This window comes from Salvelinus namaycush, chromosome 1 (assembly GCF_016432855.1).
Source record: "Salvelinus namaycush isolate Seneca chromosome 1, SaNama_1.0, whole genome shotgun sequence".
Taxonomy (NCBI): Eukaryota; Metazoa; Chordata; class Actinopteri; order Salmoniformes; family Salmonidae; genus Salvelinus; species Salvelinus namaycush.
In genome coordinates, this window is record NC_052307.1 from 20,205,357 (window position 1) to 20,218,719 (window position 13,363).

Here is a 13,363-nt window from a genome sequence, read left to right on the forward strand (position 1 = left end):
TCATTCCTTCGACAATAAACATGAATCCAACCATCACCCCTGGTGAGACAAAACCGCGACTCGTCAATGAAGAGCACTTTTTGCCAGTCCTGTCTGGTCCAGCGACGGTGGGTTTGTGCCCATAGGCGACGTTGTTGCCGGTGATATCTGGTGAGCACCTGTCTTACAACAGGCCTACAAGCCCTCAGTCCAGCCTCTCTCAGCCTATTGCGGACAGTCTGAGCACCGATGGTGGGATTGTGCGTTCCTGGTGTAACTCGGGCAGTTGTTGTTGCCATCCTGTACCTGTCCCGCAAGTGTGATGTTCAGATGTACCAATCCTGCACAGGTGTTGTTACACGTGGTCTGCCACTGCGAGGACGATCAGCTGTCCGTCCTGTCTCCCTGTAGCGCTGTCTTAGGCCTCTCACAGTACGGACATTGCAATTTTTTGCCCTGGCCACATCTGCAGTCTTCATGCCTCCTTGCAGCATGCCTAAGGCACATTCATGCAGATGAGCAGGGACCCTGGGCATCTTTCTTTTCATGTTTTTCAGAGTCAGTAGAAAGGCCTCTTTAGCGTCCTAAGTTTTCATAACTGTGACCTTAATTGCCTACCGTCTGTAAGCTGTTAGTGTCTCAACGACCGTTCCGCAGGTACATAATTGTTTATGGTTCATTGAACAAGCATGGGAAACAGTGTTTAAACCCTTTACAATGAAGATCTGTGAAGTAAATTGGATTTTTACGAATTATCTTTAAAAGACAGGGTCCTGAAAAGGGACGTTTCTTTTTTTGCTGAGTTTATAGTATATATATTTTTTTTTACATTGTTTGCAAACTGATATGTGACACGTATTAATGCCAAAATGACTTGCAAAACATGCAAGCCCCTCCCAAAAAAATGTATGACCACTGGGCTGTTGTAGTTTTCTTACTAGCCATGAAGATGATTTTACTATTATCTCAGCAGGCTGTGAGTGTGAGACCTGTTTACCTCTTGTATTACTCCCATTGCTAGTTTGCTACAGTATATCCATAACTCAGAAGACGGGCTGCTGTAGCTGTCAGAGCTGCCTGTCAGAGCTGCCTCTGCTGTTTGTTTGATTATGAAACATTAGGAATTATTGTGGCTAAGAGCAAAGTGGTGGGAGCTGTCTTTAGATTAATCCAGTTTCTGGTCATCTTTGATGTGTTTGGGTAAATTGGGGTTTCAATAATTCAGTTTCTATTACAAAGCCATCTATATTAAGTCAGAGTGGATGGTGTGTGATTGTATCACATTGTCTCTACACTTGTTTCCTCTTGTGTCGTGTCTAACCTGTTATACTGCAGGTGTGTCTGTACGGTGCAAAAGTCTTACCAGGAGACCGACTCAGTGATCAGCTCTGTCACCACCTAGGTGAAGGACACTGCCTTCCCCAACATCTCTGATCTGGGTGCCCGTGTGTGGGATTTGTCTGATTACAACATCCCCTCAGGTAGCATCATATATTCAATACACTTCATCTACAGTGTATCACATTTTGGTCAGTTTCAGTTCAAATTGTATTTAACTGTTTTTATATTTGTGAATACGGGGATTTGTTTGAGGAAAATGTGATCTTTGTCTGGCAGACTAACATGATCGTCACCCCAATCAAACTCAACTGAAACTGTCCAAAGGTATGTTTCTGATTTCTTCTTTAAAATATACTGAAAAGTATAATAGGCTATATTGTGAAAAGTTATGTTATTGTTTGAATTGAACACTACTAAAAATATATTGTAAAATGAATAATGAGACTGTAGTTACACATTAATAAATTTACTTATACAACCTTTATTTCAATTGTAGTCAAAAAGGTATTTGAATGTTAGTGAAATGTGATCCTGTATCTTATTAAGCTCCCAAGCCAATCCACCATTTGCATGTCAGACAGTGACTGCACAGAGAGATCCAGTGATGTCCGTGGCAACGGTAAACCTCCATGTCTTGCTGATGAATCCTTGTAGAATTGTTAACATGGGCAGCAACCAGCAAAGAGATGGCTGAAACATTCATTCAGTGTCATAAGTAAATACATATCTACAGCTCCAGAGAAATGTGTCCTAAAATTCATTAACATTTTCTGAATCATTCTGCAATATATTTGAATAACTATATAGCAATGTCTCTAATCATATTACTCTCTTCAAAAGGTATGCAAACAGGGCTATGCGTAAACTACTGAGAGACTGTCAATACCTGTGAGGTGTTATCTTGGGGTCCTCTTGAAATAGACACTAACCTACCTGAGTAAAGAACACATTACAGTGCATTCGGAAAGTATTCAGACCCCTTGACTTTTTCCACATTTTGTTACGTTACAGCCTTATTATAAAATGTTTTTTTCCATCATCAATCTACACACAATACCCCATGATGGCAATGAAAAACAACAAACAACAGAGATATCACACTTTACTAAATTAGTTGACGCACGTTTGGCAGTGATTACAGCATCTAGTCTTGGGTGACGCTATAAGCTTGGCACAACTGTATTTGGGGAGTTTCTCCCATTCTTCTCTGAAGATCCTCTCAAGCTCTGTCAGGTTGGATGGGGAGCGTCGCTGCACAGCTATTGTCAGGTCTCTCCAGAGATGTTCAATCAGGTTCAAGTCCGGGCTCTGGCTGGGCCACTCAAGGACATTCCGAGACTTGTCCCGAAGCCACTCCTGCGTTGTCTTGGCTGTGTGCGTAGGGTCGTTGTCCTGTTGGAAGGTGAACCTTCGCCCCAGTCTGAGGTCCTGAACGCTCTGGCTCAGGTTTTCATCAAGGATCTCTCTGTACTTTGCTCCATTCATCTTTCCCTCGATCCTGACTGGTCTCCCAGTCCCTGTTGCTGAAAAACATCCCCACAGCATGATGCTGCCACCACCATACTTCCCCGTAATGATGGTGCCAGGTTTCCTCCAGACGTGACGCTTGACATTCAGGCCAAAGAATTCAATCTTGGTTTCTTTAGACCAGAGAATCTTGTTCTTAATGGTCTGACAGTCCTTTAGGTGCCTTTTGGAAAACTCCAAGCAGGCTGTCATGAGCCTTTAACTAAGGAGCGGCTTCCGTCTGGCCAGTCTACCATAAAGGCCTGATGGGTGGAGTGCTGCAGAGATGGTTGTCCTTCTGTAAGGTTCTCCCATCTCCACAGAGGAACTCTGGAGCTCGTCAGAGTGACCATCGGGTTCTTGCTCACGTCCCTGACCAAGGCCCTTCTCCCCTGATTGCTCAGTTTGGACAGGCGGCCAGCTCTAGTCTTAGTGCTTCCAAACTTCTTCAATTTAAGAATGATGGAGGCCACTGTGTTCTTGGGGACCGTCAGTGCTGCAGAAATGTTTTGGTACCTTTCCCCAGGTCTGTGCCAAGACACAATTCTGTCTCGGAGATCTACGGAAAATTATTTCGATCTCATGGCTTGGTTTTGCTCTGACATGCACTGTCAACTGTGGGATTTAATAGACAGGTGTGTGCCTTTCCAAATAATGTTCAATTGAATTTACCACAGGTGGACTCCAATCAAGTTGTAGAAACATCTCAAGGATGGTCAATGGAAACAGGATGCACTGGAGCTCAATTTCGAGGGTCTGAATACTTCTGTAAATACGGTATTTCTGTTTTAAATCTAAAAACCTGTATTTGCTTTGTCATTATGGGTTAGTGTGTGTAGATTGCTGAGGATTTTATTTATTTAATCCATTTTAGAATAAGGACGTAACGTAACAAAATGTAGAAAAAGTCAAGGGGTCTGAATACTTTCCAAAGGCACTGTATGTTTGTGTTGCACTCAAGTGAAACATGTAGGAATAAAGGCAGGACACCCGCTTAAGAGTTTTCTTTTATTCTGCAGAATACCCCATATTTTCTCTGTTAGTCTCTTGCAGAAGAAACATTTTGCCTGATGTTAACCCTTCATATCTGAAGCAATGTGATTTCAATCACACATCAGACCACGACTGTCCCATCTTCCGCTTCAAAGACATGTTCACTGAAACTGAGGAGGACATTCAGACCATGGCTATCAGGGTATAACATGTAGCCACTCACTTTCTTTTCTCAGGTCCCATTTAGATTTGACTCTGCATAAGCCCATATTAGATATTCTTGAAGTTATTCTCAGCAGTTATGCCGTGTTTGGTTTGTGTCACAATTTAATAAGGGCTTCATCCATGCCCATCAGGCTATAGGCTATTTGGGCAGTAGTGTAACTCTGTGGTGTATATACACTAAGTATACCAAACGTTAGGGACACCTTCCTAACATTGAGTTGCACCCCCCCACTTCAGAACAGTCTCAATTCGTCGGGGCATGGACTATACAAAGTGTCAAAAGTGTTCCTCAGGGATGTAGGCCCATGTTGACTCCAATGCTTCATACAGTTGTGTCAAGTTGGCTGGATGTCCTTTGGGTGGTGGACCATTCTTCATACACACGAGAAACTGTTGCGCATGAAAAACCCAGCATTATTGCAGTTCTTCACACAAACCGATGCACCTGGCCTGGCACCTACTACCATATCCCATTCAAAGGCACTTAAATATTTTGTCTTGCCCATTCACCCTCTGAATGACACACATACACAATCCTTCTTTAACCTGTCTCCTCCCATTCATCTACACTGATTGAAGTGGATTTAACAAGTGACATCAATAAGGGATCATAGCTTTCACCTGGTCAGTCTTTCATAGAAAGAGAAGGTGTTCTTAATGTTTTGTATATTCTGTGTAAAATTCGCTAAATAGCTGAATTTTGAAATTAGACTATATCATGGTTATGTTGTTAAGGGTGGCGTTCTTGGGACTGTGATTGGCTGGAGCTGGGACCTGTGGCCCTAAATACTCTTTCTGCAGGCTGGACATAAAAACTCTGAGAACAATGTACAGTTGAAGTCAGAAGTTTACATACACCTTAGCCAAATACATTTAAACTCAGTTTTTCACAATTCCTGACATTTAATCCTAGTAAGAAATTCCCTGTCTTAGGTCAGTTAGGATCACCACTTTATTTTAAGAACGTGAAATGTCAGAATAATAGTAGAGAGAATGATTTATTTCAGCTTTTATTTATTTCATCACATTCCCAGTGGGTCAGAAGTTTACATACACTCAATTAGTATTTGGTAGCATTGCCTTTAAATCGTATAACTTGGGTCATTTCGGGTAGCCTTCCACAAGCTTCCCACAATAAGTTGGGTGAATTTTAGTCCATTCCTCCTGACAGAGCTTGTGAAACTAAGTCAGGTTTGTAGCGCTCCTTGTTTGGACACTTTTTCAGTTCTGCACACACATTTTCTATAGGATTGAGGTCAGGGCTTTGTGATGGCCACTCCAATACCTTGACTTTGTTGTCCTTAAGCCATTTAGCCACAACTTTGGAAGTATGCTTGGGGTCATTGTCCATTTGGAAGACCCATTTGCGACCAAGCTTTAACTTCCTGACAGATGTCTTGAGATGTTGCTTCAACATACCCACATAATTTGACTACCTCATGACGCTATCTATTTTGTGAAGTGCACCAGTGCCTCCTGCAGCAAAGCACCCCCACAACATGTTCTTCGGCTTGCAAGCATCCCCCTTTTTCCTCCAAACCTAACAATGGTCATTATGGCCAAACAGTTCTAATTTTGTTTCATCAGACCAGAGGACATTTCTCCAAAAAGTACAATCATTGTCCCCATGTGTAGTTGCAAACCGTAGTCTGGCTTTTTAATGGCGGTTTTGGAGCAGTGGCTTCTTCCTTGCTGATCGGCTTTTCAGGTTATGTCAATATAGGACTAGTTTTACTGTGTTTATAGATACTTTTGTACCTGTTTCCTCCAGCATCTTCACAAGGTCCTTTGCTGTTGTTCTGGGATTGATTTGCAATTTTCGCACCAAAATACATTCATCACTAGGAGGCAGAACGCATCTCCTTCCTGAGCAGTATGACAGCTGCGTGGTCCAATGGTGTTTATACTTGCATACAATTGTTTGTACAGATGAACGTGGTGCCTTTAGGCGTTTGGAAATTGCTCCCAAGGATGAACCAGACTTGTGGAAGTCTACAATTTTTTTCTGAGGTATTGGCTGATTTATTTTGATTTTCCCATGATGTCAAGCAAAGAGGCACTGAGTTTGAAGGTAGGCCTTGAAATACATCCACCTCCAATTGACTCAAATTATGTCAATCAGCCTATTAGAAGCTTCTAAAGCCATGACATCATTTTCTGGAATTTTCCAAGCTGTTTAAAAGGTACAGTCAACTTAGTGTATGTAAACTTCTGACCCACTGGAATTGTGACACAGTGAATTGTAAGTGAAATAATCTGTCTGTAAACAATTGTTGGAAAAATGACTTGTGTCATGCACAAAGTAGATGTCCTAACCGACTTGCCAAAACTATAGTTTGTTAACAAGATTTTGTGGAGTGGTTGAAAAACGAGTTAATGACTCCAACCTAAGTGTATGTAAACTTCTGACTTCAACTGTAGCCCCTGGATACAACTTTAGGTGAGATCAATGAATGTGGACACAATACTCTAAAGAGATGAAATATAGCTTTTCAATAAGACTATGTTATTTCCACAGGTTTGCAAAGTACTACAAAACCGCTGATAATGTGTAAACAAGAACCTTGAAGACATGCTCTTTTTGTCCAGACCTTTACCCACCTCCAATATCCAGCCCGCCACTAAACATCATGCATACACTCGTATTTCCTTAACTTTCCAACGAAGCCTCTTCAGTGTACGACCTATCAAACTGCTCTGAAGTTTAGCCAGAATGCTTGCTTATATGTGGTATGGTATGTGCACATACCATAATCCAGGGATAAGAAATGCGTTGTACTCAGAATTGTCCCTTTATCTCAACTGTTACACCGATAAGATTGAAAGACTGCTAGTTACAGAAAACGGCCCTTTTCGTCCTAATGCTAGGTAGCAGAGGCAAGAGCAGCCGTTTTGTAATGGCAGTGTCAGCCAATCAGCTCCTTTGTTGTTCAACGGAACACTCCATAACGGTGGCAGTGGCTACTGCTAGCTAGCATGAGAACGAAAACAGCAGTTTACTTAAAAACTAGCAGTTGTTCAATCTCCTCAATGTTACAGTTGGTATAATGGGACAATTCGACATGCAACTAATTTCTCATCCCTACATTGAGGTACGTTTCCCGAGCCATATCTCACACTGGCTCCGCTGTGTTTTAAATCTAAACAGGAAACCTGTTTGACCCCAGTGCAGCTGTAAGCAAGCGTATTGTCGGAATCTATTATGGCTACTCTAAAGTTATTTGCTACCTGATAACAAGGAACAGATAAATATTAAGAAAATCATTTTAATATGGAAATGGTATTTCGCATCATTTGTCAACAAAATAACAAACAAGCGGTATTATAGAAAGTTGAAAATAATTTTAAAAATTATCGCCTTTTCGGGAATATATTTCCTCTTCCCATCCCTCCACGTCCTCGACCCCTAGCAGCCACTGGGAGAGGAGACAAAGCAAATTGTTCATCAATCAACATACATTATTACAATAATCTGCTTCCATAATTTATGTAGCAAATCCAATAGGATACTAGCCTGGGCCTAGATCTCTTTGTGCTCCTGCTAACACCAACTCCATTGCTGTCATAGTCAAGCCAAACATGTTTGGCATCAGAATGACTGACAAAGAGTTGGCATGATGGCGCACGCAGGCCAGTTGGATTCAAAGAAGATCTGATTAGGGCCAGAATGTAATAAAATCTATACCTTGTGCTTTGAGAATGGCAGCTTTGCCTCTCCCAGCTCCAGCTCCCTGGTTCTTGTTCTTCATACTCTTTAGCATTGGTGCGTTCTTCAGCATATCTGGTAGAATAAGGAATCGAATCTTGCTGCCTCGGATGTACACCTGCTCCAGCTGGGCTACACGGCCATCTCTGTGAGTCACTGTGATGTTGGCCATCTGGAGGGGACAGAATGTTGAATAAGAAATACATCAAATTAGATTAGGAAGGGAGGGGTTGGGGGTAGGTTGTGGAGGACTACTTTATGAGGGATTCAGGGAAAAGAGATGCTGATTTGTAAATCATAATATTAAAATATAGACTAGTAAGGAACTTAGAACTTAAGAGAACTTGATGCAACATGTTCAGATTGATACTTTCTATAAAATTGTAATTCATGTTAGGCATGAAATCAACTTTAAAGTTTGCGACGCATGTTATTACCTGGCAGTTCATGTTGTCCTCAGCTTCAATGAGTTTCCCCCGGTACACCTCCCCGGTGTTGGTCTCGCAGGTAACGATGTGGCCCTCAGCTTCATGAAGGACTTTGATTGGCACTCCAATGGACATCTTTCTGAGCACCACCACAAATACAGTAATGGTTTTGGTCAAATATAAAACAGTTACCTTCTGGTTGATGTTATTTGTCACAAAAATCAGTAGTTAAACGTTAGTACCTAAAACAGGAAGAATGGAATTGGCTAGCTGGATGTTAGCTAGCAATGCTTGGTAGCTAACGATAACTATCTAACGTTAGCGCCGAATGATACGTACTGTAGCTAGCTCATTTCCGTGTGCACTGCTATAATGCTAATAGCTAGATAGATGATGATAACCGTAATATCTTACCGTTTAAATCCTTGCAAACAAGTTCGTGGAAATTATTCAGCTAGATAGCTAATATTTTTTATTTAGGTCTAGTCTAGCTATGGGTGAATGGCAAAGATGTCCTGCTTGTTTGAAAGCTAGCCTCTCCAGCCCCGTGTATTTCCTGTTTGATTCATTCATAGCCATGGCAAAGATGTTTTATAACTAATAGCTCATTGTTCTATCTGTGGCGATGCAGGGTGAAAACTAGAGCGAGAACTGTGTGTGCTGCCACCTACTGATGTCCTGCCAACGGTGCAGTTTAGTTTACTAATAAAGCTTTTTTATTTTACAGACAACGCTCAATCCAATTTAACACCTTTTTTTATATTCCATCTATAGTATGAACAACAATTAAGCGACTCTAATAATGTGGGATACACTCTGTGACAGATGTTGTTCTTGTTCGCGACCAGGGTTATTTTGGTGGCAGTGTAGTTTCTGGATCCACTTTTAAGTGTGTGCGCGCGCTATTAACAACATTTGGGTGTGCGTGCGCCACTAGCTACCGGAAGTGAGTTTGACTCGCAATCCTCGTTCGTATCAATTATTTGAAGAAACCCAGCTAGCTATCTAAACAGAACTAGCTTAGCTATCAGTACAAGAAAACACTAAACAATTCACATGAACCCACTTTGAATGATCTAACAGTTAGTGGGCGAATTGACTATTAAGTCGACCAACCAAGATGTAAATAATGATATGTTCTAGAGTACACTGATTTGGTTGCTAGCGCCAGGCAGTGCTAGCCAACACCCTCATGAGGCAATCCAACTCCGGAGGATTAACTAGCTACCGACCGTAATCAAGTCTAACTAGTTGGTGATTTGCATCTAGCAGCAAAGAACAAACCAACAGAATGTCAGGTATGTGTGCTTTAGTTATCTAGAGAGTGTTTTTGAAATGTCACGTTTGGTAGTAGAACCCACCTAACTTAGCTAGCTAACCACAAATTTAATGTGAAGCAAAAGCATTTATTTTTATTTTTTTTACCTTTATTTAACGAGGCAACGCAATTAAGAACATATTATTATTTACAATGACGGCCAAACCCCCAACTAACCCGGACGACGCTGAGCCAATTGTGCGCCGTCCTAAGGGACTCCCGATCACGACCGGTTGTGTTACAGCCCGGAATCGAACCAGGGCATCCCATCCATCTCATGACATTGTCACATGTAAATAACACTTGCTGTGTTTATCAGTGTTGCTAAAGGAATGTCCAATCCATTAGAAAAACATTAGTTAGCTAGCTACAGTAGTTATTTACTTTTGTAAACATGATTTTTATTCATTTGGAGAAGCTTGCCACAACAGCAAGAAACTGACATATTATAGGCCGGGTGAGACCAGTAGCTAAGATTGTGTAATTCTTTCCATCAGCCTCATCACATCTTGTTTTTGACAGATGATGCTGTCCTGCTGAATGTACCCGTCATTCGGCAGCTGTACCACTGGGACTGTGGATTAGCCTGCTCCAGAATGGTTTTGAAGTAAGAGGACATTTCATCATATACTGCATACAGACATGGGTCTGCATTTTAACTACAGTGCATTGTGTAGCTGAAGACTTCATCATATACAATAATTTGGCAGGTACCTCCACCCTGTGAGTGATGAGGAGTTTCAGGGTGCTTGCTGGGAGTTGAAGCTGACGCAGAGTGTCTGGACAATTGACTTGGCCTACCTCATGTGCCAGCTGAGGGTCCGGCACCGCTTCTGCACTCAGACACTGGGTGTTGACAAGGGCTTCAGGAATCAGGTAATGAGTCAACACTTTGCAGGCCATCACAAGTACACTAGGTATAATGTAAGGTTAAGTAAATTTAATCATCATGTAGCCCACTATAACAAATGTCCTTAACTAATACGTACCTGAGAGACTTACCATGTTTATGTTTCTTTCATCTGTTTCCAGTCCTTCTACAAAAAGCATTTTGACACTGAGGAAGACCGAGTCAACGAACTCTTCCTAAAGGCTGAAAGCAAGGGTGTGGTGGTGAATAAATGGTTAGTTTGTGAAAAAATTGCACGGATAAAGAAAAAAGACAAATTGTTCCAAATCTACCAGCTTGTCTGGTTAGTAATAGTTTTTTTACAGACCTAGACAGAAAATAACTAAGAGATGCTAACTTTCTGCCTTTTTGAATGTCACCTGTAGCTCTGTGACAATTCAGGAAATCCAGGAACATATTGACCAGGGCCATGTGGCCATAGTGCTGGTCAATGCTGTGGTTCTGGTGTGTGAACTTTGCTCTTCGCCTGTCAAGTACTGCTGTTTCCTGCCTGTGGGCCAGAAGTGCTTCTGCAGGAAGCCAGAATACCAGGGTCACTTTGTGGTGGTGTGCGGCTTCAACCGGAGCACTGGCTGCATCTTCTACAACAACCCTGCCTACTCAGACCGTTAGTCCTCCCTCTACACATTTCCAACAGTAGACAGGGCCACTGACTTACTAGACCCATATATTCATTAAGTATAAGTGTGGAATAAATCACATTGTGTTTTTTGGCATTCCAAGTTCTAAATCTAAGTGCTTCTTAATAAATTGCACAATAACATAACACCTGCACCTGACTCTGTGCCCTGCATGGGGCTTTGCATGAACATGTAACCAGAGGGTGAAAAGTTGACCATGTTCTTGTCAGTAAGCACAGAGAGATTGAGTAAGAGTGAAAATATCACATTGACAGAAAGCCTTTGTGTGTTTTGCTTACAGGCGTGTGTTGCACCAGCATTAGTAACTTTGAAGAGGCTCGAATGAGCTATGGGACAGATGAGGATATTCTGTTCATCTTCAAGGAGAGCTGAATGGCTTAGGGACAATGAAGATGTAGATGTTCTCCACATCGCTATGGCGCCCCATCCTCACTATGATGACACACCAGTGGGTCTACAGGTCCCTGAACTGGGACTGCTGGTTCCAGCTCTAGCCCAGTGTTGTAGATGGTCCCGGGCTGTCCTCTCCAGTGCTAACTGACTGCTCACAGAACACACAACACCACTCCAACGTCACCACACACGCCTCACTTCACATAGCCCATGCTAGTCATCAGTGTGTAAAGGAATAATCACGGAAGACATAAATAAAGTGTGGTTTTTAAGTTGGTTGGGGGACAAGCAGATAGATGAAATAGAATAAATGAATTTTTCCTGTGTCCCATTTTGTTTAGTTTTACTTCAGTTAGTTAATTCTACCAATTGACGTGTGAAATGGTGAGCAGTGCAAGACTTGAAATCCTATTCCTAATGCTGGGTGGAATAAATAACATGACACTCAAGTTGATTCTAGACTTGGAGAGGAGGACAAAACAATGCACATACAAGGGCTTATGGCAACATGATGCTTTCTTTGGTTTTAGTCTGATGGGCCATGTATTGCTACTTTCCTCCCCTTAGACTAGCCTTGTCTTATTTTATTAATAGTTATTTTGATACTGTTTGTTAAACTTCATGTATTATTTACTATTTTCTAATAACATGGAATAGAGGGAGAAATTGTTTTTGAAAGACTCAGGTAATTAATGTCCATAGAGTCTGATGTGTTGTATTACAATAGCAAACCCATGTTACAAATGTATTTTCTTTAATGCAATACACCTTGACCCATAGCCTGTTAATGGAACCAAATCTGCCTGGCAGGCCTAGGTGTCAGTCATCAGGACATCATGTTCAACCTCAGCCTGCTGCTTTGTACAGACTTTGCTTTTGTTATGTGAACCGATGATTACAGTCCATGTCAGTGTCATTCACATCAAGGAGATTATTACAGAGAATCAGTTATAGTTTCATCTGAAGGCAGTGGAGGCTGGTGGGAGAAGCTATAGGAGGACGGACCCATTGTAATGGCTGGCATGGAATTAATGGAACTGTATCAAACATGGAAACCACATGTTCGAATCCATCCCATTAATTCCATTCCAGCCATTACAATCAGCCTGATCCTCTTATAGCTCATCCCACCAGCCTCCACTGTCTGACGTTTTTTCCGTGTTGCACTACATGCCTCGATCTCCATGCTCTTTGAGTTTGGAAAAGGGAGAATGGAGACACAGTGGAAAGTGTGAAATACTCGGTACGAGGTAGATGGATGCCTTGCAGGTTTTGCTTCAGTATATGACTTAACACTACCTTCCAAGTTTTAAAGGAATTATTAGATCATAAGATATTTTCTGTTGAAAATAGCAATCAAGTGGAGGCAACACACAGAATGACTTCATTATTCTCTTTCAACATTTATTTTTATATTTTGGTATCATGGATGATGTTATTGCACTTTGGTTTTTGTACCAGCCATAATTATGTATTATTTAATTTTCATTTTACCATGATAGCATATTTTCCCAATCTAAATGGGATGACAATGATTTATTCCTGCTTGTGTATTTTTGTTATGAACAAATGGAATGTGTTAAAATGGCTTTATTTTTATGAAATATACAATTCCATGTATGTACTGTACTCAATAAAATAATTTGAACACATTCTTTGGTTTAGCTTATGGCTGGCTTGTTTGGTCTGTTAATAATCTTGATAGCACTAATCATGTCTTCCTCAACATTGACTTCATGTCCTCTTATTGAGATTGCACTGTAGACAGTAGGCTGCACGTCTCTTCGTTTAGGGGTACCTTCAGGTCATATCGATCTTCTACTCCTTGATAATGTTCGGCTTGAAGTCATGCTTGGTTGCCCTGGTGAGCTCCTCTGAATACTTCCCATACCTCCCAGTCATCTGCAGATATAGTAGTGCAAA

At 41.5% G+C, this 13,363-nt stretch overlaps 2 protein-coding genes across 4 annotated transcripts; one reads left to right on the top strand and one right to left on the bottom strand.

Annotated features, from left to right (window-relative positions):
• Nucleotides 1-1,781: 1,781 nt before the first annotated feature.
• On the bottom strand, nucleotides 1,782-8,749 carry LOC120060871 (small nuclear ribonucleoprotein Sm D3). 3 transcript variants are annotated; one of them, XM_039010392.1, is made up of 4 exons: nucleotides 8,593-8,749; nucleotides 8,188-8,313; nucleotides 7,730-7,922; nucleotides 1,782-2,010 (listed from the first exon to the last, which is right to left on the bottom strand). In XM_039010392.1, exons 2-4 carry the CDS (start codon nucleotides 8,311-8,313, stop codon nucleotides 1,862-1,864), a joined length of 468 nt encoding a protein of 155 aa, XP_038866320.1. In that variant the 5' UTR covers nucleotides 8,593-8,749; the 3' UTR covers nucleotides 1,782-1,861. The 3 variants fall into 3 exon arrangements, with proteins under 3 accessions (XP_038866320.1, XP_038866244.1, XP_038866396.1); XM_039010316.1 differs by having other exon boundaries at nucleotides 8,188-8,317; nucleotides 8,593-8,747; XM_039010468.1 differs by lacking the exon at nucleotides 1,782-2,010 and adding an exon at nucleotides 7,295-7,460 and having other exon boundaries at nucleotides 8,188-8,317; nucleotides 8,593-8,743.
• Nucleotides 8,750-9,132: 383 nt separating this feature from the next.
• Nucleotides 9,133-12,468, top strand: LOC120061048 (protein GUCD1-like). The gene is made up of 6 exons (XM_039010593.1): nucleotides 9,133-9,476; nucleotides 10,019-10,103; nucleotides 10,207-10,372; nucleotides 10,529-10,620; nucleotides 10,772-11,013; nucleotides 11,328-12,468. The coding sequence occupies exons 1-6, from the start codon at nucleotides 9,470-9,472 to the stop codon at nucleotides 11,417-11,419; spliced, it is 684 nt and encodes a 227-aa protein (XP_038866521.1). The 5' UTR covers nucleotides 9,133-9,469; the 3' UTR covers nucleotides 11,420-12,468.
• The last annotated feature ends 895 nt before the right edge of the window (nucleotides 12,469-13,363 follow it).

Bases quoted from the DNA above. Each gene is read 5' to 3' on its own strand.
- LOC120061048 (XM_039010593.1), top strand. The intron at 10,373-10,528 runs GTAATGAGTCAA...ATCTGTTTCCAG, and splicing joins ACAAGGGCTTCAGGAATCAG to TCCTTCTACAAAAAGCATTT. The intron at 10,621-10,771 runs GTTAGTTTGTGA...TGTCACCTGTAG, and splicing joins GGTGTGGTGGTGAATAAATG to CTCTGTGACAATTCAGGAAA.
- LOC120060871 (XM_039010392.1), bottom strand. From the start codon at position 8,313: ATGTCCATTGGAGTGCCAATCAAAGTCCTTCATGAAGCTGAGGGCCAC. The intron at 7,923-8,187 runs GTAATAACATGC...TGTCCCCTCCAG, and splicing joins AGGACAACATGAACTGCCAG to ATGGCCAACATCACAGTGAC. The intron at 2,011-7,729 runs GTATAGATTTTA...TGAATGTTTCAG, and splicing joins TGCCATTCTCAAAGCACAAG to CCATCTCTTTGCTGGTTGCT.